The 27,239-nt window shown below is 32.6% G+C and overlaps 1 protein-coding gene across 1 annotated transcript in view; it reads left to right on the top strand.

The window, feature by feature from the left end:
- LOC129216195 (nuclear pore complex protein Nup93-like) overlaps positions 1–27,239 on the top strand; it is a 100,643-nt gene that overhangs the window by 6,604 nt on the left and 66,800 nt on the right. Inside the window, exons 2-7 of the mRNA XM_054850378.1 lie at positions 11,519–11,708; positions 14,695–14,812; positions 16,257–16,319; positions 16,445–16,573; positions 17,828–17,902; positions 18,022–18,114. Of these exons, the coding sequence (XP_054706353.1) occupies positions 11,524–11,708; positions 14,695–14,812; positions 16,257–16,319; positions 16,445–16,573; positions 17,828–17,902; positions 18,022–18,114 (663 nt within the window). The 5' untranslated portion in view covers positions 11,519–11,523. The remainder of the gene's footprint in view (positions 1–11,518; positions 11,709–14,694; positions 14,813–16,256; positions 16,320–16,444; positions 16,574–17,827; positions 17,903–18,021; positions 18,115–27,239) is intronic.

Genomic DNA, 27,239 nt, shown 5'->3' with positions numbered 1-27,239 from the left:
AGTAAGGCAGAAGTTCCCCGCATATCGAATTATTTTTTAAATTTAAGATAAGTTAAGCTTAATTTTGGCAATGATAGGGAATTGAGGGCTCCTCTCAGAATTTTTTTCTGAAATTTTAGTCCCAAGGTGATGTTGATGAAAATGGAGATGAAAGGAATTTGGTGATCTCCTATCGAGGGCTTTAAGGCGCAATTTTAGACTATCATTGGTGACGTTAGAGGATTCAGTGACTCTATGAAAAATTTTCGATATTGAAGTGTTAAAATCTCAATTTTAGGCTTTGTTTGGAAACGATGGAGGAAAAGGGAAGAGATTCTCCCTTAATTTTTTTCGAAACTGAAATCAATTTTATGCTACCCATGAGAAAGAAGGGTTTTCTCGCAGTAGTATTTTCTAAAACGGAAATTTTAAGCAATTCTGCTGGTTCTAAAGAAAGTGGTCATTATAGTTAGGAAAAAGGATTCAGAGACCTTTAAAAGAAAATATTTTGAAATTTAAATCTTAAAAACACTATTTTAGTCTGCCTTTGTAGCAGGGGCGTGCACAGCGGGGGGGGGGGGGGGGAGGGCGAGAGATGGGACACCTGTTGGCACGGGCCCGAGTCTGAAGGAGGCCCAATATTTTTTAAACTAGGGGTGAAATATAGGGGTAAACAATATGGAAAGGGGGCCCCAAAATTTCTGTGCATGCCCCTGCTTTGGACAGTGGCGTAGGAGCTTTGTAAACGTTGGGGGAGCTGGGGGTCATGGGGTTGGGAAGGTCTGGGACCCAAGGGGCAGAAGCAGTTGCGCAAAAAGAATTTTTGGGGATGGAGGGTACTTAACAAAACTTCTGGTTTTGGAAGGTGGTCGGTCAGTACTTGAAGATGAGCACGTAGGAATAGAGGGGTCCGGGGTTTAACCTCCAAAAAATTTCCGAAACTTTGTTCTAAAAACGTAGTTTTAGACGATCTTTGGTAATGTTAAGGGGAGAAAAGGTTCGAGTACCCTCCCTGGAAATTTTTCGGAATTAATGTCTTTAAAACAGAAGTAGACAATCTTCAGGGATGTCAGGAAAAGGAGAGGTTCTAGGGCTCTCTGGAAAATTTTCAAAATTAAAATCCTAGCGAGTGATCTTTAATGCTGAATTTTATAAAATTGCTCGAAATTGTAGTTTCAAAAACTTAATTTTCATCATTTTTTTTATTGATATCAGTGAGAAGAATTTCAGAGGCCACTCAGAAAATTTTTCAAGATTGTAGTCTAAAAAACACGACTGTAGATCATATTTGTTAATCTTTGGGGTTCAATAATTTTGAAATTGACGCTCCAAAAACGGAATATTATTTCATCTCCCATTATTGTTGGAATACAAGGTGTTCAGGAGTTCTTTTCAGGGAATTTATGATGAATGAGGGGAATAAACGAAAGAGGGAGGCGGAGAAACAGTACGCCTGAAATGTGTTTGAAATGTATATGAAAAAGCATTGCCCAGAACTCCATAAACATTTTGTGGGATGCTCGAGTGCCCTCGTGCACATTTTTTAGTATGAAAACACCTGACAGTGACAAACTCTTAATTTTGAGAAAGAAAACAAGGGGAATAAATTTAACTTCGTTAAGTCTTTACACGTTCAAAATTTTTTGTTTCAATAAACTAGCACTTTTTAAGCTTTCTTACATTATACCAGTGTTTGCAATTGTTGAAAGATTTTTATGGATATTCTAATGAAGATTTCACTAATTTTGATTAGTGTGAATTTTGGTTGCTGTAGTACTTTTAGAATTCTTTAAATGATATTTATCTTTGCAATCTTATAACTTCATAAAGAAAAAAATCAATTTCTGATGGTTTTTAATGTAGCAAAATGATGGACGCAGAGGTTTTTTATATTTTTTTCCGTAGTTCTGGAAATTGCGTTTTTATTTATTTTTTTTATTATTATTTTAATTTTTATCCCAGCAGTGATACACATCCATAAAAGTAATTTCTGGGCATGCCACTGATTTAGGTTTCTTTTGACAATATTTATAATCAAAAATAATAAATATAAGTTTTATAGAAGTTTAAAAATTAGTTTGAATAATATATATCTCGGGCTATGTCTATGTCTCCTGACAGCAGATTACTTTTGGTTTCGATGGGTCATCAAACAATGATATTTTCACGATCTGATCGTATTTTTTGATCGAAACAGAATTCAAAGACCGAAATATACGTTCATAATCTCTCTAGAATTAGTTTAGGATTATTTTTTGTTATGTAACTACATTATTAAAATTTTGGGAACGCACTAATTTTTTTTTTTTTTTTTTTTTTTTTTGTCGAGGCTTAACTTTTTATGAAGAGAAAAAATAAAAAAGAGAGGAAGAAATGAGAATTTTCTCTCTTTTCGTTCTTTTCCCGCAGTCGTTTTTTCTTTCTATCTTTCTTTTTTAAATTTTTTTAATAGAAATTTAAAAAATAAAAAATATGACCACTCGGTCTTTTAGTTTAACTTTCACGTTAAATTTTGCAAGTAATCAACAAATTTTAATGGGTTTGCTGGAAATTCTGTCGATTGTGCCTGGGATAACTTAAAATGAAATATTTTTGAATTATTTGGATATGTTGCTTACCTTAGAAACCTTCTTTTCGATAGTTATATCTGGAGCACCTTCTATACTATTAATATTTAAATGCTCACGATTAGTATCTCTTTTTTATGAGTATGTGACATACCAACGGCATACAAAACTAAGAACATAAACTTATCCTATGCGGATAACTTATCTTTAATCTTTTTGTCCCCCCCCCCCCTCCGGGAATCGAGAGGTTTGTAAACAATGAGAAAGAGGAAAACCCAAGTGTACTGACCACTCCGTCTCCCCCTTATTTTGTTCAGGGTCGTAAAAAGGCTATGTCAGCCTAAATGAAAACTATAAGGGCCAAGCACTTTGGAATCGTAGTAGTGTGAATTTTAACTATTTATAGAGGTGCGTAGGGGGGGGGGGTAGTAGGGTCACCTGTTTGCACGAGCCTGAAGGAGGCAGAGATTTTTTAAATGAGGGGGGGGGGAGGAATAACACATGTTGGGATGTAGAGGTAAACAATATGGAGGGAGCCCGTAAAAGTCATTTATTACGAGTTCCCAAATTTCTGTGAACGCCAGCACGACTATTTGATGGGGAGTGGGGGACCCGATGACCAAACTGACAAGGGGTTCGACTTGGCTCTTCTGCAGCCCTGGCTTTGTTGCTTATTGTGTGGAAATTTCTAGAAAAGGTAGATTATTACAACTTTGAAATCAGGTTTTAGGTAGACAATGTACTGCAAAAAGCTAGAGTGCGATATTTTTTTCGGGGGAGCTAAGCCAGTCTGAAATATTCCAGGGGGAGCTCAAGCTCCCCCGGTTCCTACGCCCCTGGCTTTGGAGACGTTAGAGAAGAAGAAGGGGAGGAGGGTGGTGAAATTTATGAATTTTCCTTCCTTGGAAATCCTTTAAAATTGAAACTGAATAATGTAATTTTAGTCAGTTTTTTTGTGATGAAGTTGAGGTAAGGGTGGGCATTTGAGTAGCCTCCTCCTGAATTTTTTTTAATTGAATTTTAAAAACGCATCTTCAGTCACGTTAGGAGATATGTCAGGGTTTGGTCGCTGCCCCAAGAAATTTTTTGGGCTTGAAGATTTAAAAACCTATTTCCAGGCTATAGGTAGAAACGCTAGAATATTAATGGCAATTTGCTTTATAGAATTGTTACGGAGATGTTTTACGCTAATAAAAGCACGCAGTATTTGAAGCATCTTTTGTTTGTTTATTTTTCAGAATTGCACCTACATTAGTGTTAACTGTTTATTAAAAAAATTGTCATTGCTGCTGAGTTTTAAGATTTTTTTATCAACACAAATAAAGAAAGTAAAAAAATAATAAAAGTAAATATGTAAATGAAATAAATTAAAAAGATAGCATTAGAGATTCCTGAAATTTCGGAGACTCGGGGGTAAGTTTCCGCATTGCCAATGTGATAGTAAGATCCTGGGATAGGGGCCCGTATTAATTGCTGATAATCATTAAAAATTTGTACTTTGGTTCCCCACTACCTAATTCCTTTCTCTTGACCAAAAGTTATAGGGTACAGCGGGTATGGTCTACCTTAGATATGGATTTAAAAATGTTCAACTGGCAGTATGTTCTATTTTTTTCCTTCTGGAAATTTATCTGATACTACTAGTTTCAAATAGGTTTCTATGGACAGCTATTTTCTTACTTTAATAGGGATGCTAAAAGTCTCAGGGAACACCCCTTACTCCCTTAATTACACTGAAAGTAGCTCCATACCCCCAGCTCAAATATCAGTTAAGTACATTATGATTATTATCAGTTTAGTTCATTTGAACTTTTTGTTTTCTTTATTACTTTCTTCTATATCTAATATATAGAAGAAAGTATTGGATTCGTGCAAATTTTCGAATTTCGAATTTTGACGGATTCGAACGTTTTGAGATGTGCTGAGTCCATTTCGACCATTTTTGGAAAATGTCTGTCTGTCTGTGTGTGTGTGTGTATGTATGTGTGTATGTATGTATGTGTGTGTGTATGTATGTGTGTCACGTCTGTGTGTGACCAGTTTTTTGTGGCCGCTCTACAACAAAAACTACCGCATGAAATCGAACGAAATTTAGTACACATATGTGCCCCTATGTGAACTTGTGCCCATTAGTTTTTGGCGCGAATTCCTCCAAGGGGGGTGGAGCAATGGGACGTTTTTCGAGTTACGCGTGCTTGCTATTCCTCAGGAAGTTACTGGCGGAATCAAACAAAATTTGGTCCATATGTTGGTATTAACAGGAACAGGTGCTGATTCAATTTTGGTGTCAATAACTCAAACGGGGGTTGAGCTATAGAACGTTTTTTGTCGTCAATTGTGACTGATGTATCTCAAGAAATAATGAACGGAATGAAAGAAAAATTTATCGGCAAGTAGCCCTTAGTGGGTATAAGAACTGATTTTATTTTTGTGTCAACAGCTAAAAAGGGGGCAGCGCAATCACCCGTTCTTTTTTTCCATTTTGAGTGCCCTATCTCAAGAAGTAATGCTACGTTCTGGTTGAAATTTGGAATATATGTGAATCCATATGTAAACAGGCTTTGGTTCTATTTTGACGCCGATCGCTCCAAGAGGTGTTGATTTTTTTTTTTTTTTTTGCGAATAAAAATATTTTTATTAATGCACCAATAAGAAAGATAAATCGTAATAGATTGTCGTCTGCGTATTTCTCGTGATTTTAACTGTATGGATATGATTAGAAATATTATCTCAATGATTTAAAATTTTTAACTGTTGCCATCTTATGTTTGTTAACAAATAAAATATTTGTAATTCATTCAAGCAAGGCTTTTAAAATAACTTTCAATTTTCGTTCTTTGCTTTGCTTTTGCAATAATTCAGACATTGGGATAGTCGTCAAGTTTTTGCATGTGTCATTTTGTTTTCGTTGGGATATTGCATCCTCGTCAAGCATGGGGAGGGATCAGAAAAAAAAAATATATATATATAGAAGAAAGTTTCGTGATGGCCACAACATACTAGTTTTCTTATTTATTTTTGCGAGGGAAAATTTTTTTTTAGAGCGGGGCCCCTATTGGTGCGGAGCCCCATTGGGCTCTTTTGCTCTAATCGGCTTAAGGCCGGCTCTGACCTCAAACTGTTTGGATGATGATTTTAACAGCCTTGCATCATCACGAGATAATTCATCAGGATTTCGCTTTATTATTGGAATTCCCTTTTCCGGAAGAAATTCCTTAATATCGACGAAACAAAATTCTTCAGTTAATTTATTCTGCAGATAAAAAGCAAATTCACTCTCCTTTTTAAGAATGGAATTGAAATTCCCTTGTTTTCTCTCAAGTTCTAAGATTACTGTGTGAATTTTTTTGGTGGCTGTAAAGTAGCAGTAGTAATTTCATTCAAAACTAGCTGACGGATTTGTTGATTTTGGTTGAAAGAAGAACAATGACTAACATGACTTTTGAAACACCAAAACAAAGTAATGTTGCAAAGTTTTGAAATTTGAATCGAATCTTCGCATAAATATTTAGTTTCATGAAGTGAATGTTTTGGTGGAAAATTAGTCAAATTAAGCACTCTACTTTATTTTCAGTTCCGGGAAAGTTGGGCAGAACCGTACTTTTTGACTATTGATTTTTTGTGAATCTTTGCAAAATGACGATTTCGTAACATGGGTGGGCCAAAACCATCGTCTTGCTATTTGTAACCTATTGGACTATATTGCTGTGGGCAGGTAAAGAGCAGTAACAGCAAATTTTGATTTTTTTTTTCCATCTACAGTACGTTATCTTTATTGTGTAAGCTTGCATATTTGGTTTCCCCTGTAAAAAAGCGAAAAAAACGTTCAATTCCAGCATTTCCCGATTATTAGTAGTGAATCCAAAACGCGTTTCTTCATCTCCCTCGAAAACTCATTTCTGTAGATACTGCCGTTTACCTGCCCGCGGCAGTATAAAGCCCTTGCTCTCCCGAAAAATGGGTAAAGTATGCAATTTAATAAATTTATTTAAATTATTAGCTCTCCTTTGGAGGCACTGGTTTCATGATTATTTGTTTTCATTTAGAAAATGTTAATTATTCCTTTACTTTTGGGTTTGAGGATGTAGCATTTAAACACTTCTTCAGCTGGGGTCACTAATTGGGGGTTTCAGTTCATTTCCCTTTGTTGTATGTATCAAGTTGACTGTTTGACGAAAATCGCTTGAGAATGGGAGGAGAAGCTGTGCTCATTTCAGACATTTTTTTTTTTCGATATTCTTAGGATTCTTATGTACAAGGGCGTGCACAGAAATTTTTGGACCTGTCACAAATGACTTTTACTGGGATCCCTTCATATTGTTTACTCCTACATATATTTCGCCCCTCTTTTGAAAAATCTCCGGCACCCTTCAGGCTCGGAATCGGGCCAACAGGTGTCCTCCTCTGCATGCCCCAGCTCATTTATAACCCCCCCCCCCCCAAACATGGCCTGCGCATTTATAGTAGGGTCGGGGCCGCTTTGTCTGATGATGCAGACCCCTTTAGTTTTTGTTATTAGATGTACAAATATTAGTTTTTAACACTCCTTTTTCATCCCGGGCACTTTTTCAGGTTGCGTCCTACCCCAAATTCTCTGGCCCCTTCCGTTCCCACAATTTGGGAGTCATGGCTCACAGGGCACTAGGAACTAGAGAGAAAGTTGATAAGAGAGGAAAGCATTCGCTTGTGTGGACTTCGGCTATTTACTTTGGCCCCTGGGGGGGGGGTTAGGAGGGGAAAGAAAGCAACTGTTTCTAAACGCTTTTTTAACATAGAGTAAACAAATTACATTTTTTTAAATTGTAACATTTAAAAAAATGTTAGGTGGGAGCTTAGATGTATTATGTTCAATAAAAAAATTGCTTGAAGTGGCCCACTTAGCAGTTGGCCCAGTCAGGATCCCCGACTAGCCGATGTGGCCAGTCCGCCCCTGGGTATGTCTATCTCTTGCTGTCTATCAAGGTCGTTTTGGTCGATGGACAGCAAGACATAGACAGGTCCGCCAATACATAGACAGGGGTCAATAATCCCACCCCCTCCACGATTTTGAAAAAATAATGTTTTCACATGAAAATAGAAATGCTTTTTGTTATTTTTTGACAAAATTTGCATTGAGAGTACATCGTTTGTCTCCTCCCCCTCCTTTGGAAAAATTCCAAACGATGGTACTGGAGATAGATATAGAAAATATTTTCTTCAAATTAATATTGATATAGATTGATTCATGCCGCCGCCAATTTTGTTAAACAGCTGCCAAAGGCGGCAAACTTGCAGTAAAATGGTGAATGACAAGTAAGCCAAATAGCTGCCGTGGGCAGCTGCTTGCATTTAAGGGCAAATAGCGTAAAAAGGCGAACCAGCTGGTCGCCACAGGCGGCTAGTTAACAATAAAATAAATGAAGTTAATCATTGGAATAAAAAGAAAGCTAATCTGATGTAATTACAACATGCAAAAGATTTGAAATCTCAAACAGAAGAAATAAATTTGCACAAATTAAGTTATTCATTATTGAAATTAGCATGTTTCCAAAAGTAAATTATTCCATTAATTATTAAAATAGTAAATAAAATCATCTAATTTTCTGTAGTATGCATTTAAATAAGTGCAATTTATCCAAAATATAAAAAAAATTACAAGATGCTAAAAGATTGAAATATCGAACATAGGAAGCAGTTTTCCATGAGGGATGTGTTTAGTGCGGTCAGATTTACAAAAAATATATTAATTTCATAATTATTACAATTAAAAATAAATAAGCTTATTTTCGTTAGCAAGAGTAAAATTTATTTCCTACTGTCCAAAATTAAAATATTTCAGGGTGGCGACAGATCAGGGAAAAGTCAGGGAACTTTATTAATCAGGGAAATATCAGGGAATTTTGAAAAAATAACAAAAAATCAGGGAAAATTAATTTTATGAAGTAAAAAAATTTTTTTTTGCTTTACAAAATTGAGTAATCTAATTCCCTAAGCATTTTCCGCCAATTGTCAGTTTAAAAAAAGTAAAATTAATAAGGTGCGATTATACACTGCCGCATATTTGTGCATCTTTTTTCCTCAAAGTCAAATTATTGAACCTTACTTATTAACCAGAAGATGAACTTCCTAAGATTGCTTCTGTGTCTGTTAGATTGTTTATTTTACGTAGCTTGAAATTTCCTTTTACGCTTTCAATGCTACGTAAAATAAACAACCATACAGGCAAAGAGGAAGCATTCATTAATGCCTTAGCTCCTTTGCCTTTATTCCATTGTCTCGAAGTAATTAAGTACTGTAATCACGATTTCAAGAAGAAATCTTTGGTTTTTAAATTAATTGTATAAAAGCTCAAAAGTTATTACTTCTTCGGGTTTTAATTTAATTGCTAAAATTGAACTTTTAATTAAAAAAACTTTGTTTTTTTGCCGATATTCTATTTGTGGTCACCGCAGCTTATAAAGGTTTTCTTTTCTTCAGACTTAAGTAATTTTTTAATTTTATAACCAAGTTGTATCCTTCTTTTATATATTTTGATATTAACTAATTGCTTTTGTTTTCCTTACATTTCAAAGTTGTTTGTTACAAAAGCAATCTAAGATTTTTTTTTTTCGTTACATACTGAAATCATTTGAAATAGAATTAGCTTGTGTACTTAAGTAAATATCTTTATTTTTTTATTGTTAAAATGCTGTATTCATTAATTAAAACCTATGTTCTTGATCAGAGAAAAGCTCCCTATAAATGGATGTCAAATGGTTTCATCTGTTTTGCATAAATATGTCAATTAGTTATATAAGAATAACTACATTACTTCTATTCTTTCACTATTGCTTGTTATTCTTGCAACAATAATTATACTGTTTGAAAACATAGTTCAAAATAATTTCAATTACTTTTTAGTTCTATCATAAATACACATATATTTTTAAGAGTAATTTTAATAATTTCTTAAAATTCTTATGCTAAGTGGTTTCTGGAAGTAAAGTATTTTTTTTTTTTTTTTTTTTTAATTTTCTATAATCTTTCCATTGTACAAAAATTTAATATACTGTTTTGTAGGTTCCCCCCCCCCCCCCCCAAAAAAAATGTCTTTTTTTAACCATTTTATTAAAAAAGTAGCATCTTTTAAAAATATATCTTTATTTTAACAACTTTACACAACTTAAAATGTTTAAAATACTGCATTTTATGCAAAAATACAATGGATTTCAATTAGAGCAAAGAAAGAAAACCATTATTATTGGTAACGTAAATCAGGGAAATTTGGTGAACTTAATCAGGGAAATCAGGGAAAAGTCAGGGAACTTTTTTTTCACAGTTCCTGTATTTATTAGATGCAAATGGATTAAAATCTTAAACACGTGAATTAATTTCCCATGATGTACAAATGTGTTAGTTTTTCTTTGAGATGTGTATTATGCTAGATAAATACATAGTTAACATGCTAAATTCCTAGTAGTTAGCAGCTCTGGCAATAGAGAGATTTCACTGTATTTCTCATTATGGTACATCAGTGGTAATGAGTAGATCTGTGGCTCTGATGGATTACCCAGATTACTGACCCTGGAGCTGTCCCTTTTTAAGATTCCCCCTTTATTTGTAGAACGTAGAGAGTAAATATGTTAAATTCTATTCTCTTTAAAAATCTTTAATGCTATTAGTAGAAATCATATGCATAGCTAACTTTTATTTTAGGTAAATTTTATATGGAGATTTATTGTAACTTAAATACACAATTAGTGATGTGTCGAATTGTTAATAATATAGATCCTTAGATGCAGATTTCCAATTTAATCCCAGTCCAACTGTAAAATTAGTGATACAATCTGAAAATCAATAAAAATCGACTGCTTAACTGCTAAAATGATGCCTTATATTTTTTATTAGTAACAAAAAGTAATTATAGAATTTAATAGTATTTATTTTCCCTGGAATATTTGGGGATACAAATTCGTCCAAGGATCTAGTCATGTCACTATACACAATATAACCAGTCTATAACTGGTTCCCAAAGTGGTCCATGCAAGCAAAAGAGAAAGTTTGGAGTTCATGAGATGCAAATAGACATCCACAAGCCTGGATTCTATATAAGCATATTTGCACCTAAATTTAGAAATTTTATACTCTTATGCCATAGTGCACCAGTTTTTACTCTTTTGTACTTGCATATTACTAATTTATATGAAATAATAATAATACAAGATTATCCAAAATGGAAAAGCTATCTACGCCAGGGTTTGAATTGACACCATATTGATTTTATGGATTTTCTTCCTGATTTGTGTTTTGTGCCATAATTATTATAAAATGTATGAAGAACAAAAATGTTTAAATTTTCTAGTCTGCAGTAAACCCTGTCAAATTAAGCTGTTTATGATTGTTTAAAAATTTAACATTAAATAAGCCTTCACGCTGCTGGGTAAATTTCTTAATCGTACCATTATGTTTCCATATTTTTACTTACACCTGGTTCTCTTAGAACTCCTAGGGTAAAATTTAACCATCTGATTTGCTGATCTGGAAAAATGGAGTTTAATTTTATCAGTGTCTGAATAGTTTTGGAACGATCCCTAGAAAGGGGTTCTTGAGAAATCGGTGAACTCAGCAAAGGATTCACGAAACAAAATAATTTTTGAACCCTTGATCTTTAAGTTGAATCCCAGTTAAAGGGACTGCTATTTTTGCATTGTTTGTTGGTTGTAGTAATGTTAATTACAGCAAGCCTAAACTCTTAGTTTGAATATAAACTAATGTTTGGCTGCAATGAGTTTGTACCGTTTTTGTTAAAAATTCTTTGTTTTCATTCATACTTATAAATGCTTACATTTTACCACAAAAAAGTGATGTTTTTATATATTAGTGCTTCATCTCTACTTCAAATTATGGCCATGTTTCTTATTATACTTTTACAATTTTGAGTTTAAGCAAAAATAGTCATAATTTTATTCTGTACCAAAGGTTTTATATTCTAACTTGAATTTTGTTTAAACCAGAAATCATGGATATACATACTTCTGGTTTTACTGACTTACTACAGCAAGCAGAACAACTCACAGCTGATATTGATGGGGAGGGTGAATTGCCACGAGTAGAAAGAAACCTACGACAAATTGTGGATGCTGGTCAGCAACTATGGTCTCGAACTACGCAAGCCACTAGCAAAGATACATGCGATATAAAAGCGTAAGGATAAAAAGCAAATCTTTTTATAATAGAAGTAAAAATTTATTTTTAAGTTTCAGATAGTTATGATTTGTATGTTCACTTAATCTTATGTGCTTTCTGTTTTGCTTGTATCTGTTTTTCTATTTCAAACACAGCAAAAATGTTTTAGGGCTAACCCAAAATTTCAAGGGGGTGAGGTAGTTCACAAACTCTGGAATTCTTTTTTTATTGGCGCATTCTGGTATTGTAAACTTTTAAATTATTTATTGTAATATGTAATAACCATCCAAAGTTACTGTTCTGAAAGGCATAATTTTATGCTAAACTAACCCCTTACATGCCAAAGAAAATGCAAGATTTGCTACCCAGTGTCACTTTTTACGTGGGCCTGCGTAAGTTATGTTATGCATTAGGGAGGAAAAACTACAAGTTTTGCTGTCGAAAAATTTCAGGGCCATCACGTGGCGACCTAGTTTGAAAAAGTCCCTAAAAACTTGCCTCGGTCGTCATTTTTTTCACCTTCAGTTTGTTACATTTAGGCAATCAAATACTACTGGGATGAAAAGAAAAATGTAGTGACAAGTTGAGCTTCTATCCAATACAAGCCCATTCCTACAAAATAGGCTAGCTGGTCGCCTCGAGGTTACTAAATGCTTTTGCCACCCTCTCCTTTGGCATCACTGGTTTGTGAAGCCATTCATTGAACAATTTTTCTGAAAACTGAAAGAACTGAAGAACTGAAATGTCTTTGCAGCTAAAGAGAATTCAGATCAGGGTTGGCAAGTTTCTGCAGAGGCGGTTAAAACCACTGGTAGAAACCGGTTAAAATCGGCATGGCAAAAACCAGTTTCTGCCACAGTTGTGGCAGAAACTGGCAAAAACTCACAAAATGACCAAAAATTAATTATTGACACACAGTAGAAAATACATGGAAAAAATAATTAATTGTTAACTAAAGCACAATCAATTGTTACATTGCAACAAATGTTACATTGTTTGGACCCTGCAGTTGCCTCTTAGAAAAGGTGGTTTCAAAAATCCAAACAGTTTTCTCAATTTAATGTGCACAAATGAGGAACTTAAGAATATTCTTGCAACAGAAGAGCTAGCACGAAATGCATCAAGGAACAAACAATGTTCGTGAAATTTTCATCTATTGTATATTTTGTTCAAACTGGTCTACCATTTAGTAACTGGGAAAGTGGTAAAAATTTGACATGAAAAATAAGTGTTTGAAAAATGGGGCCAATTTGTTTTGCAAAGCTGTGACATTAGGTACATACAAAATCTAGGTTAATATTGGCAAGTAAAATTCTGACACTTTCTTCTTGAAGCACATGATAATTTCAATCACAAGCAATTTAAGTGAAGCATATAAAGCGAGCAAATTACTATCAGTAATGCCTGTTTAGTTCTGTATGTCACTCTTCTTGCCTAAGAACCCATATGATTTTTGTCCTTTGTTAGATTAATGCAAATATTACAAGCATCTGCAGTTGAAAAGTTCACTTTCTAAACTAAATCAAGGGAATTAGCATAGGATTTTATTTTTTACAATGGTGAAATGAAGTTTGATATCTCAGTTTATTTAAAACCAATATCATTCCGTAATTACTTTAAAAGTTAAGTAAAGTTAAAGTTCTTAAAGACACTTTTAAGTTATTGCCAGTTTTTGCCACTGGCACGGCAAAAACTAGTTTCTGCCGGCAGAAAGCCAACCCTGTTTCAGATGCTTTTTGATATTTCCAGATACTTTCATGTAATCAGTTAAGACATTTGAAACAGTATAAACTAAACATTACTGTATAATTTTACTTTTTACTCAGCTTATGTCATCTATAGAATCGATCATTACTGCCTTCTTGTGAGAACTGGTGAGTTACAATGAAAAAATTGGTTAGGAAGAGGACGCTGCTCCCAACTGCATCCCTGCTGCTGTATCATAGAAATATAAAGTGAAATATGCAATGAAGCACAAACTGCAGCTAAAATTACATACTTATTTTTCGAAAAAAATCTTGAAATTCTGCTTGAATTTGGAAAATAAAAGTGTTTTATCGATTTTTCAAATGCTTGGAATATACATTGAAAATTGTTTTACACCTTAACACATAGCTACTCTCTCTCTCTCTCTCTTTATAGCTAAAATTCATAAAATTGTCTCAAATTTTGCTTCATTATGACTTAAATTTAAAAATTAGGACTGGGGACGTGGTTTCTCGGATTCCCACGTGTCCTGACGCAAATGGACAGTGACATAAAATCAACTTACGTTTATATTATTACTTATCATTACATCGTGTTCTCCCCATTTCTTTCTGTCTTTCTTTGTTGAACTTGTATCAACTAGTTTCTAAGTTTTTATGTGTAATATTATTAAGGGGGAATGTCCCCTCTTCCAAAATATTGGGGGTGTGAGGCGTGCCAAATTCCCATTAGACATGATGCCCGTTGTTGTTGCCAATCTGTCTTTCACAGAAATTGTAAACTCGATTTGCAGCTTGGAGAGTGTAGGCAAGCAGTTCAGAAAAATAAACACAAGAGTGTATAAATTTAGTAAAATACAAAAAGTAAAATGAAATTAGAAGCTACAGGCACAATAATATGTACAATATATTTGTGTTTTAGTTATATGTAAAATGGCTTGAGATCTAGAGTCCAATATAGATATGCATAGACATTTTATTTCTATTTTTGTGATAGGCAATTTTGTGACAAAATCATTGGGTGACACATCATTCCAATACAAGTCATTGACAGTTAGAATATTTTGGCTTCTTCAGTTTCATGTTAATCTCTTTTCACTGCTAGTGAATTTGCTTTTCCTTTAAATGTGGAGCTTAGAATACATAAATTTAGATTTATGGTTTTTGTGCTGTATACCTATTTTCCCATGAATTTCATGTATGTACTTCATTCAAATATTTTTTAATTGCTTTGCTGTAACTGTTAAAATGCATTTGCAGGGTTTTCAATCTCATAAACTTAATTTTTTTTATTTTAGATCCATTCTTTTAGGAAGTAAAGGTTATGATTTACCGAAAATATCACAAAAATTGGAATCTCTAAGCACATCTAGAACATTTGAACCAATTGAACCCATACGTGAGACTGATATTCAGGTGAGTATCCTATGTGAAATGGAAGAAAGTATATCACTACTGTAAAATGTTTTGCTTATTACTTGATATTAAAACTTTTTTTCAAACTGTTCTTGATTCCTTAAACATTTGGAGTGAAAGTAACTTGAACTTAGTAAGTAAAACAACTCTTTCTCATTTGATAAGGTTTGTTGAATGTTATTATAGTCCCCTGGAACCCTAGTCGCCATGTAAAAAAACTTATTGCTCCCCAAGTCTCTTTCATTTACTTTCTTTGAAATTTGAATAAGATGTTGATGAAAGCAGACAGTTCATTATTTTGATTTCATTGTATATCAAAAAAACATTTTTTAAAGCAGTCTACAGATTGCTGATATTGTTTTTGGCTCAATCTCCAGACATCAAATTTTCAGTTACCCTGACAACTACTAGGTGGGATAAAATAATCTTTAACGTGAGAACACACTTTATTAAACTTATTAAAATAATTTTTAAGATTTAGTACTTTAATAATGCATTAATTAATAGCAGTAGCTACTGGGGTTTGGTGTGGGAGGAGAGATTTAAAACATGTTCTTCTCAAAGTAAATTTTGCATTTTATGATAAAACAAATGTCTTTTTTAGTGCATAATAGTTCATTTGTAACTTTATAACTAAAGGAATGAATAATTTTATTGCTTATGTTTAGACTCAATTTAACACTGCAATCAAGTTTTTTCACATAATTAGCCTTTGTGATTTAAGAAATTTAATATAGAAATTTTAACCATATCACATTTTAAAAAATGGAGCATCTACTATCATGGCTATTTTCCAAAGGAAAAAAAAAATGAATGTTTTATACTTTCGCATAGTTAGCTCTTCCTGGTACAACAATTGAACCGACATCATAATAGAAAAGTTATGCAATGGAAAACACTAATTATCCAACTTAAATGATTGTTTAAAACATCTATATTAAAATGGGAGAATTTTAGTAAGAATTCTTTTTTCTTTTAGTTTTTTTTTTTATTTTTATTTTTTTTTATATTGAAGTGATGAAAAAAATCTTTTCTGTTCTCTCTCTCTTTCTTTTACATTCAGTATGTTTTTATGCTTTGGAAAATTTATGCACACTATATTTTCTCACATGTTTTATAGTATGCTTTTGGTTTCAATCAGTGTGTATTATTGAGTTTCTGTTGCATACTGTCCAAACACGGATTGTATGGAATTTTCAAATGTCCAGATAAGACGAATCTATCTGAATAAGGGGGAAAGTAAAAATTTGATGCTGGTATTCAACTCATTTGAATGAGACTCTGCTTCTGCAAAAGCTGACATCTCTAAAAAATAATAGATTCGTTCATTTCCGGCTGTAAAACGGATGTTTGTTTTTCCATACAGTCCGTGGTCCGACAGTAATACTTGCTTGCAATGTATTTTACTTATTTTTTATGAAATTTTTTTAATCTTATTTTTTAGGGATTTCTAAAAAATGAGCGGGAAAATGCCATGCTTTCTGTTATAGAGGAATCAAAATTATCGGTAATTCTTTTCAATAGATATTTTCTTTTCTTCTTCTTCTGCTTTTTTTTTTTTTTTTTTTTTTTTTTTTTTTTTTTTTTTAAACATTTTGTGACAAATCTGCTATAACTTATCAAATTTTCTAGACATTTGAAAGAGCTGATAAAGTATTTTGGGAAACTTTAGAAAGTGAATGGGAGCAAGAAAAGCAAAAAATACTTACTGCTTTAGTTGGACCTTCGCATGAGTTACTTGATGTGTCTACTGACAATAAAGTAAGTATAATTTTAAATTGAAGTGTTAGAATTAAATTACTAATATTACTAACATGAATGAGATGATTATTTAAAAGGATTTAATTAATGTTTAATCCAGTTTGGAATATATTGGGGTCAAAATTTTCTAAAAATGGTGCACTCAACTTTGCTAATACATATAAGTATGTTTGGTATTATGTTGGAGAGATTTTCGTTCACTTAGTTGCATTATTTTCTGCCAGAATCCTTACTAATATTATAAATGAGAAAGTGATTTTGTTGAACTTTACCTAAAGTTTGGGGGATAACTAGAACCCCCATTAATTCTTCATTTTAAGCCGATTTCATATTCTAAAACTAAGCGTATCTTTATTTTTAAAGTATGGTCTGTGGTTTATGTTTACAGAATTGAAATTAAATAAACTTGGATTTGTCATGATAGCATATGATATTTTTGTGAAGAAAAGTAATAAGAAAAAGCATGAAGTTTTTGTTTGTTTTTTTTTTTTTTTTTTTTAATTATCTTTTTGAATAATGCATCATCTGTTTTGTAATCATAGTTATTTTTGAAAAATGAATAAAAACTTTTTTAAATAATTCAAAAAAAAAAAAAAAAAAAACATATAGATTGCATTTTCTGCCAGTTTTAAGAGTTTTTGATGAGCACAATAAATTGCAAGATTCTGTTAAGTTGATGTACGTTAATTTAAAATTACTTTTTGTCTGAGTATTTCAATATTTTTCTGAAATTTTTAGAATCTAATTTATTCATACATGTGAATTCATCTAACTAACAATCATCATTTTAAGGGCCATGTTAACATGGTTAATTTATGCCTAATGCTGGTTAATATATGAAAATGACTGAAGTTCTGGTATTTGAAAAATATCCAAACAGGTCTAAATTTAAATTTTCAATCAGAAAATTGCTCTTTTCTGCATATTGATGGGAGATTTTACTTTTTTTTGCCTGTTCGCTGAACATGTGTCACTTGACACAGCTTTTATTTTTGAGGTAGATCATTCAATGCCGGGCAATGCAGCTAGTATTGAAATATATCCGACTCTTTTCTCAATTTTTTTCCCGGATGGAAAGAAACTTCCCAACTTTTTTTCTTGAAAATTCCATTTTTTTCCCCGACCTTTCCCATCTCTAATTGTGATAAATGTATATTAATGTTTTTCAGTTCAACATTCAACTCAGTATAAACTTATTATTAATTTAGTTAATCTTAAAATATTTTTATGTCTTGCATTTTTCATCACTTTCAGACTTATTTAAGTGAAACAATCAGCTTGAAGACCAGAAGTGCTATGGACAATGTTGAAATGATATATGCTAAAGAGGTAAATAATGTTTCAGTATTTTTGAGGTATTTTGAAAAATTGTTAAATTTGTAAGATTTTTCCATGACACACACAATGTACTGTAATTATGATTATGATTTTTATTATGTATTTTACAGCTATCTTTATACAATGAGCTATCAGTTAGAGGAGGTACTAAATGTGATCTCTCAAATAAATTTTTTAATATCTTTAAGGAAATGGATGATAAGGTAAGATAAAATAATTTGGTTGTTTGTTTCATATTGTATCTTTTTGTTTTAATGTCATGTTTCTAAAATAGTTTAGTTTAAGTATATTCAGATAATGCACCTTCATTATATAATTTCTGAACTATAGTTAGAGAAAGCCCAATCTATCAGCATTGTCAAGGGTTTGCAGATCCTAATCACAGCATTATGACACTGCCAGGTTAGGTTTGCCCTAACTATAGTTCTTTATTCATTCATATTCCTTCCAAGCATTTGAAAGTAGTTGCACAGACACCTTTATCTCTTTATTGTGATCTAAATGTGATTCGTACCTGAGTAATCCTTTCAAAATCTTTATACATAAAGAGCTAATCTCTGTCCGGATGTCCGGGGTAAACTTCAAAACTACTGGAGGGATTTTAACCATTTTTTCACCATAGATAACTACATAATCGGGGAACAACTTAGGCTATAATTTATTGCTAAAAAACTTAGTTTAAGAACGTCGTGATCGAAAACAGTAAATGTCATGTAATTTCCACATCAAATAATTAAAGATTAAACCCATTGTTTCGAAAATTCGTTGCCTAACAACAGCAATATTAAAAGTAATCATAATGTAAATTTTGAATCAAGGCTTCTCCGGCGCAAACATGAGTCTAAAGTCAGTTAAACATTTGGAAACTCACTTTTTGCACACTTAGGTAAACATAGTAGAGAGCAAGATAAATAAATACCTTTGTGCTGAACAGTAAAGTAAGACAAAACAACGTTATAGATGAAGCACAAATTTGCACATTACAGCAGACACGTGTTTCGGCGTTACAGGGAACGCCTTTTTCAATGCAAATTTGTGCTTCATCTAACGTTGTTTTGTCTTACTTTATAGTAGAGAGCTTTTTTTTTTTTGTGTGTGTGTACTATTTAAGTAAATAAAGCGCTCAGTTTCTTTTAGTGATCTTTATTTTTGTTAGATATATTTTGGAAATTCTTCAAACCTTTATATGCTTCACTTTGCGCTTTCGTTTCTAAATGACTACTCTTTCGTTCTTTATACTTATTGCTTTTTTACTTTTATGGGTAAGAATGAAGCTCAATTTTTAATGACGTCAAAGCGGTGTGTTTTGAGTTCTTTCAGTTAAAACAGAAAACAAAAGAAAGTAGCGATTGTTTCTCATTATTATTGATCCAGGCAACACCGGGTATTTTTGCTAGTTCATTTTTTAAATTATGAAAGACAAATAATTTACAAATTATATTTTTTCATGTTTTTGAGACATAAAAATCTTAATATCAGTCAGGGTTCCCAACTGGTCTCTTTTTTAGTTTCAAGTCCCTAAACATCTATTTGTTCTCAAAATCTGGACTTTTTTCCCCTTTTCCTCTAAATTGCAATTTTGTTTTGAATTTTCCCTTAAACCTCTTTTATCCAGTAGCAGATAAAACTTTTGGGGGCATGTCGCTACACATTTTTATACAGAAAAAAGTGGTGATTGAAAACCAAAATTAGCAGTTAGTCAATTTTTTCCTGCATTTCAAGAGATAATTTTTATTTTTTAAAAGAATTTCTTTTTATGCTGCAAATTTTGTTTCCACTCCTTTTTCAGTCTGTAAACTTTCAAGATTATTTTCTTTAAATCCTGTTTTTCAACCCCCTAACCCCAAAACAAAACATTCTGTAGTATTATAATTCATTATGCATCATGCCGATCAGTGGAAATAAATCAAAACATAGTTAATCTAAAAAATAAGTTTTTATTCTTGCTCAATGCGATATTTATTGTGTACTATTTCAAAAATTATAAAGTAGTGTGACACCAAAACCAATGCTGAAAGATTGCTGAAACATTGCAGAAAAAACTTAACATTACGCTTGACACTTGCCATCTAAAAAATACATTAAAATGTTAAAAATATCTAATATGTAAAAGCGAAATAAATATTTTTGAAACGTAACCAGTTGAAAACATAGATTTTTAGAGCTAAAATATTGAAAAAATCTTTTTTTTTTTCCTGACACCTTTTTTTTACGTATGGCATGGTTGCTACTAGAACAATTATTACAGTTGCATTTGCACGAAAAATGGCCAGTAAGCTAAAAGGTCTACTGGCCACTGTGTGTGTGAACAACTGAAAAAATTTCAAAATTATCTACTATTTTTTCTTCAAAGTCATATTTTTTTTTTTTTTCAGATTTATTTTAGAGCATTTTGATCTGTTGAGTGTATTTTAAGATCTTTTCTGTAAAAACTTTCTTTTTTTTTTCTTTCTTTTAAAAAAAATGTTTTAACTTGAATGCTCTCACGGGCCTCATATCTCAACGCAGTGGGCTTCGTTTAGAACACGGGTGAAGCATCCCTACTAAAATAGTTGTCTAGAAGTAGCTGCAACAATGACTGATGACCATGTTAGCCAAGCTGTACTTTTTTCTATTAAAGAAAGCTGAAAATGCAATAGATAAAGATAAGGATCAAGCTGAAAACCTGGATGAGAACTGGTGATGGGTTTTTTCACAAGAAGAAACTTTATAGAATAATTTTTAACTTTATTGATTAAAATTTAGCTTAGTTTTTAAACAATTGAAATGTTGAGGCCCCTGTGGTAAATGTCAGCTTTCTCTTTAAAAAGACATTGGCATAAGGCAAATATTTCCGGTGAATGTTGACATGCCTCAATTTTGATCTTTTACGCTACAGTGAAACCTCTCTGAGTGGCCACCCCTTCGTTCCGCAAAATTTCGCCCGTTGAGAGGGGGCAGCTGCTTTAAAGGGTTTTCGTTACAGTTGCAATATAGTTCTATAATACACAATATAAGCCAGACGAATACACAGAAGGAAGTTTGAGACCTTTCTAAAAGGAAAATAGTATGTTATTTAATTATTGTTTACATTTTCAAAGAAGGGTATGTATGTGTATATGTGTTATATGTATGTGTATATATTGTATTTATGCATAAATGTACATAAACACATGTATAATGCATACTTTTAGAAGGTCATGGCAGTTTGGGAAATGGTGAAAATAATGACTGATGTACCTTTAAAGGCTGACAAAGATGTTTTATCCGCTAGAAATTCGCTTCTAATGCAGACTTCATTGATAAAGCAAGCACGAATTTATCTGGAAAAGAAGTAAGTGTTTTAATATTTGAAGCTCTTTAAAACTCACATTTTTTTCTGGATAAAACTATTTTCTAACACTTGCTGTGTAGTTGCCCATTTACTTAAAATAGCCTTGGTGTTTCCGGAAGTGGTTTTTTAAGGATTGTTGCATTTTATTTGAATAAAAGTGCTTACATTAACAGACATTGCACACCATTAAATTTGGAAACAAGATTTAAATTGCAAAAAGATTGCTCCATTTAAGCAGAGTTTACTCGTTAAAAGCTAGTATTGCTCTCATAGGCTTAACAGTGTACCAACCCAATATTTCTGATTTTCTTACTAAATCTGTGTTCTGATCAAATCAGTGCTCGTTATAACTCAATTCAACTGTAATACATCTAATTTGTAAGATTTATTTTTTCTTGTTAACATTTTTGACCTAAAAGATGGTATTAATACCGTTGAATGTTTAATGTGAGTACTGTTTCCTTGCAAGGCAAGTTGTAAATAAGTGCTGAAATACTGAAATGTTTGCCCTTGTTTACAACTGTCGTGATTGAAATTCATATAAAATTATTTAATTTGTATATCGCTTTCAAGTGAACAATCAAGTACTTACTGTTTTCCAAAATGCATTTCCTTACAGATATTTTGAATACATTCAAGCTATTGTCTATGGAAATTTACAGCAGGCTGAATTAGGGCCAAGACCTGGAGCGTATTACATTGTAAGAAGCTATTTGAAACTGAAATATCCTGTATTAGTTCCTGGACTTGAGGTAAATTCAATGATGCCTTTATTACTGTTTTTTTAGCAGACTTATGTTTCTACATGGTAGCTTAGTTCTGTTGTTTTTCTTTTTTTAATAGGATGGACTTATTGATGGAAATCCTGTATGGGCTATAATATATTACTGTTTAAGATGTGGAAAGATTGATGCAGCAGTAGTAGCAGCAAAAAATGCTGGGTATGGTGTTTCTAAATCAATGAATATTTTAGTTTTATTGCTTGCTTGAATAATTTTATATTGATTTTGTATCATTCTACATAATAAAGAATAGTCCTTTTAACCACTTAAAATCACTTATAGTTTAAAATTAACTAACAATAATTGTATCTATGTATGTTTTTATAATATCTACTGTTAACTGCATATTTTACTGCATTGTGCACCCGGTAGCAGAAATTGCGAGACGCGAGACGTGCGTCGCAGATTTTTCAGCGGCCTGCAGATAATTTTCGAAAGAACAAAAAGAAAGAAAGAAAAAAAAAATAAATGAAAGAAAAATAAATATCTGAAACACAACTTGATAAAAATAAGGAGAAAATAAATGTCTTTTGTGAGCTAAGAGTGACCTTTCTCCTTGACCCCACTTCGGGCTGCAAAACTTCTTTTTCTTCCTGCTTCCACCCCCATGTTGGTAAGTGGACGGCCTGAGGGGTTCGGGGAACGTTCCCTTTCACCCTTCTTTTCAACTGCTTATCTCTTCTCTTCATCATTGTCACTGTTTCCTCGAAATGGCAGCGCAGCTGGAAAAAGTGTCTTGTTTGGAGTGCAATGAAAAAATTCTTTTTAAAAATCTGAAAACGCATTTTTCAAGGTTTCATCCTAATAAAAAGTTGCAGTACAAATCGATTTGTAATGTCAATGTGCTTGATTTATTTAAGAAAAAGGAAAATAAGAAAGATGAACTAACTTCAGAAATAAGCGCAAGCATAATAGAGAATAGTGAACAGGAAAACAGTGAAGATATCGATATTAATGAGCCGTGTAACTCTTCGAAAAAACGGAAATTATTCGATGTCTCTGAGGGCAATACTAAAGACAATTCCACTTTACAGCAATTATTGGACGTCATTACGAATAATTTAAATTTTTATTTGTATTTTTAACAGTAATGAAGCTTGAAAGCTTAACATACTTATCGTCAAAATATTTTAGTAGGCCTTTTCGGCTATAAAATTAGGCTTTTTGCCTGTAGGAGCAAAAAGGGCCGTTTCTCTCTCTCTCTCTCTCTTTTTATTTTTTTAATGCGTAAGTGGTAAGTAATAATTGATTGAGATGAATAAATTCTGATCTGCGACCTTGACCCGACAGCGCACGTGGCCGGAGTCTAAAAATAGATCTTTCGACTGAGATTAGCGGGAAGGGGAAAATGGAAAATTGTGGGTTGATTTCTGTTTGGTCTGGGTTGTGCTACCCCCCCCCCCCTCTCCTTTAAATCGTTGTAAAATTGCTTCGAAATTGAGTGGATGATACTTCTCAACATTTCAAACAAAGATTGAAAATCACCTGCAATTTGCCACTAAAAATAAATCTGCTTTCATACTGTAAAAAATAACACGTTTTACTGAAACTACGAACAGTTAAAAAAGAAGTCATTGAATATATATACGAAATATACATTCTGAAATTAGAAAAAGAAATTATTTGTCGGTAGAGGTGGCTCATAAACTTTTGTAAGGGAAAAATATTGGCAGTATTATAGGGCTCCAAATTCTGCGTTACTAAATTCAGCAATTTTTGAAATAAGATTTTTTTTTTCAAATAACTTAATGGAAAAAATGACAAAGAATTTAAGATTTTAACTTAAATTTAAAAAAAAAAAAAAAAAAACTGGGAACGTTCTGCCACGTTTTTTGAGAAATAAACGTTTAAAAAAGGAAAATGAAAAAAATGTACAAGTCAATACTTAGTGTATAAAAAAGTATCCTTTTTACAACTGTACTGTTTTTGTTTCTTTCATTCTAAATAAATAGCAGTTATATTTGGCTCTTTTTTTTTAAAGAGCTCAAGTATCCTTATCTACATAAAAGAAATCGCGAGTCCAGAATTTGGCGTTTCTTTCACTGTTATTTCGGCGGCCTTTTAGTGTAATTAAAGTTTTTAATCAACAGTTGGACAATATAAATTTTTCAAGAATTACTCAATATTTATTTCTTTAGTGTTTAGTTAGACAGATTGAACAAAAGTTTGGAAAACAGCCAAATTTTCAAATATTATTAGGAAAAACATTTGGAAATTTTTTCGTGCGTGTAGATCTACATGCGTTGCCCTAACTTTAAATCTCGTTTTTGTACTAAATTGCTCGATTTATGCGCGAGTGCGATAATGTATAGGTAATTACCTCGATTAAAGTTCATAAACTTACTAAAATGCCATCGGGCGATTGTTTGATAAATTATTTCGCCCTCCATTCCTTAAATTTTCGGTTGCGCGATCGGAAGTTCTAAGTGGACAGGATGTCTTCCTGCTGGTGTGTCGACAAGCCGCGATGACGTTTTCCTGTGGGACCGTTCACAATGGTACCGCGTTTTTCGGGGGAGGGGGTTTCTTGAATTTGCGGCGAGGGTGCAGGAGGGAGTAACAAAAAAAAGTGACATCACGCGTTGTTTTGTTTTTTTTTCCCTTTTCACACATTTTATTCAACAATTATTTTTTCATACAGCCCCTTACAGTTTTGACTTAGAAGTGGATAAAATCGGAATATTGCTACATCCCAAATTTTTCGTACTTCCAATAATTATTTCGTAATTTGAAAAAAAAAAAATAACACACACAAAATATTCATTTGAAGAATTTGATGCTGCTAAGTTATTTTTGAGAAGAGAAAAAAACATTCAAGTGCATCAACATGATCTTGTTAAATTTAAGTTCAATTAAAAGCACACTCCCCCCCCCCACCGACTTTTTTTCCTCTTTTAATTGGGAAAATAGTTTTATTTACTAAAACACATTTTTATCCTTCTTCAGGACTTTCTCATCAAGTTAAAGAGTTAACTGAAGTGAAACAACCATCAATTAATACTCCAGTTGTTCAGAGCAAAACAAACTCTGCTCATATTCCGGAAGAATCATTGAACAGTGAAGATTTAACAGAAGAAGAAAAAATTGACCTTATAAAAAATGCAAGATCAGTTGAGAGAATTGTAAAATGGTCAGGCTGCTTAGAATTAAGAGAAAATGGTCTACTTTGCACTTTTTGTGGTCTTACCATATTTTATGATTTTAATGAAGGAGACGACTTTAGCGAAAAAAATATGCCATCGTCTTTTCGACATCTCAAATACAACACTGAAAGACACTTAAAGTGTACAAGACACATTAAAAACATGAACGAAGTGCTGCTAAAAGGACAAGAAGACATAAATTTGGAAAAAAATAGCAAAGAAAGTGCAATTAATTGTGCAGCTTCTGCTTACCTAACGTACAAATTAGACACATCATATGTATCATATGAAAGTATTATTACTGAAATGTACAAAAGTGAAGCAAGTATGGGAGTGAAAAATCACTCTAAGGAATTTGCACGGAACTTTATGCCACATGTTCACACCATATTGAAACAAGAAGTGACAAATTTCATTGTACAAAATGATTTGCCGATTGGTTTAATAGCGGATAAAATGACTATCAATCATCACACAAGGCATATGATAGGCATAAGGGTGCCCATTTTCGATATTAAAAGGCCTTAGCAAAATTTGGTTTTGACCTGCCATTTGTGCGAAGGAATTTGATTGGTGTAGCAGTGGATGGCCAATACATAAACTGTGGAATTGAAAAACATCTGCAGAATATTCTGATTAAAGATGTATCTGTAGTTTGGGATCCTATGCATCGTTTAGAACTTTGCATTAAACATGCTGAAACACCTAAATTTGTTAAGGATGCTATTGATATCATCCAAGACACCATGAAAGAATTTTATGCAGGGAAGAAGTATGAAGTGCTATGCAATTCAGCAGACGAGTTTAGTGAGGTTTTTTATAAACCAAAGTTATTTAAAACGATGAAATTTGTTTCACACTCTGACACTGTTTTCAAAACATTTCTCAGTGAATACAAAATGTTTGTTTCTGCATGTGAAAGAATTCCAGAACTGTTTAGCCTGCGTGATAAGCTCATGAGGAAACAAAACATATTTAATATTTTACTCATAGCTGACCTATACAGTTTACTAGCTGTAACTTCAAAGAGTGTGCAATCCAGAAATCTTTTGCCGTGGCAATACATTGATAACATAAAATTACTTAAATCTGCTTTTAATATTTTAGAATATAATTTAAATCTTCTGTGCAATATAGAATCATATGAAATATTTTCTGAACATATAGCAAGTCTTCCATCAAAGCTTCTCAAAAATACAGTCACAAGTTTTGAGATGTTTAGTGAATGCACATTTAAAGGAATTCCATTACCTGATATACCAGTATCAGCTAACCATTTAAGGTCCCTAAAAAAGGATGATATAACAGTGTTCACCACATCTCTCAAAACTTTCATCAAGTACATAAATTCATTGCAAACTAAAATTGAAGAAGTTTTTTTTTCAGAAAAATCTGGTAGATGCACAAATATAATTGAAAAGGCAAGTTTCCTATTTAACTTTGAGCATTTAATTTATCCAAAAAGCTGTATTTCCATTGAAGAAACACAGGAAGATAAAAACTTCACCATAGAAACATTTGTTTCTTTTATTGAAGAATTAAAATGTATTTCAACTCCTGAAGATCTTGACACCCTTTGGTTTGAATACCAACAGTTTATCAAATGGACTGTAAATTTGTTGGAAGAAAGTAGATCCGAAGGACTGGGGTATGAAATGGAAATTTTATATAAAAAGGCTGTGAATGACCTGGCGTCAAAATTACCCACATTCATCAAATTTTTCATCGACATTATTTCAATCCCCGTCTCCGAAGCTGCTTGTGAGAGTTGGGGCTCTGTTATTGATAAAGTTAGCAACATGAGAATGCGAAGTAATGATGGGAATAATTATGAAATTGGGACCATTGATAAAAGAGTTTTTATCCTTCTTAATGGGCCTCCATCTGGTTATGTAACAACCAGAAATTTTTTAAAAGCTGCTTTAATTTTAATGTTTGGAAGCTCTTACTATAAGCACTTTTCTAGAGTCACAAGTTCTAAACTCATGGATAGAAAGTTGTCCTCATGTGTTGTGACTAAAATTATTAATAATTCAAATTGTTTACCGTGTTTTATGTAAAAAATTCATATGCTTGTTATATTTGTTATC

Source organism: Uloborus diversus, chromosome 2 (genome assembly GCF_026930045.1).
Source record: "Uloborus diversus isolate 005 chromosome 2, Udiv.v.3.1, whole genome shotgun sequence".
NCBI lineage: Eukaryota > Metazoa > Arthropoda > Arachnida > Araneae > Uloboridae > Uloborus > Uloborus diversus.
Note: the sequence above shows the minus strand (reverse complement) of the source record. Positions and strands in the feature narration are given on the sequence as shown.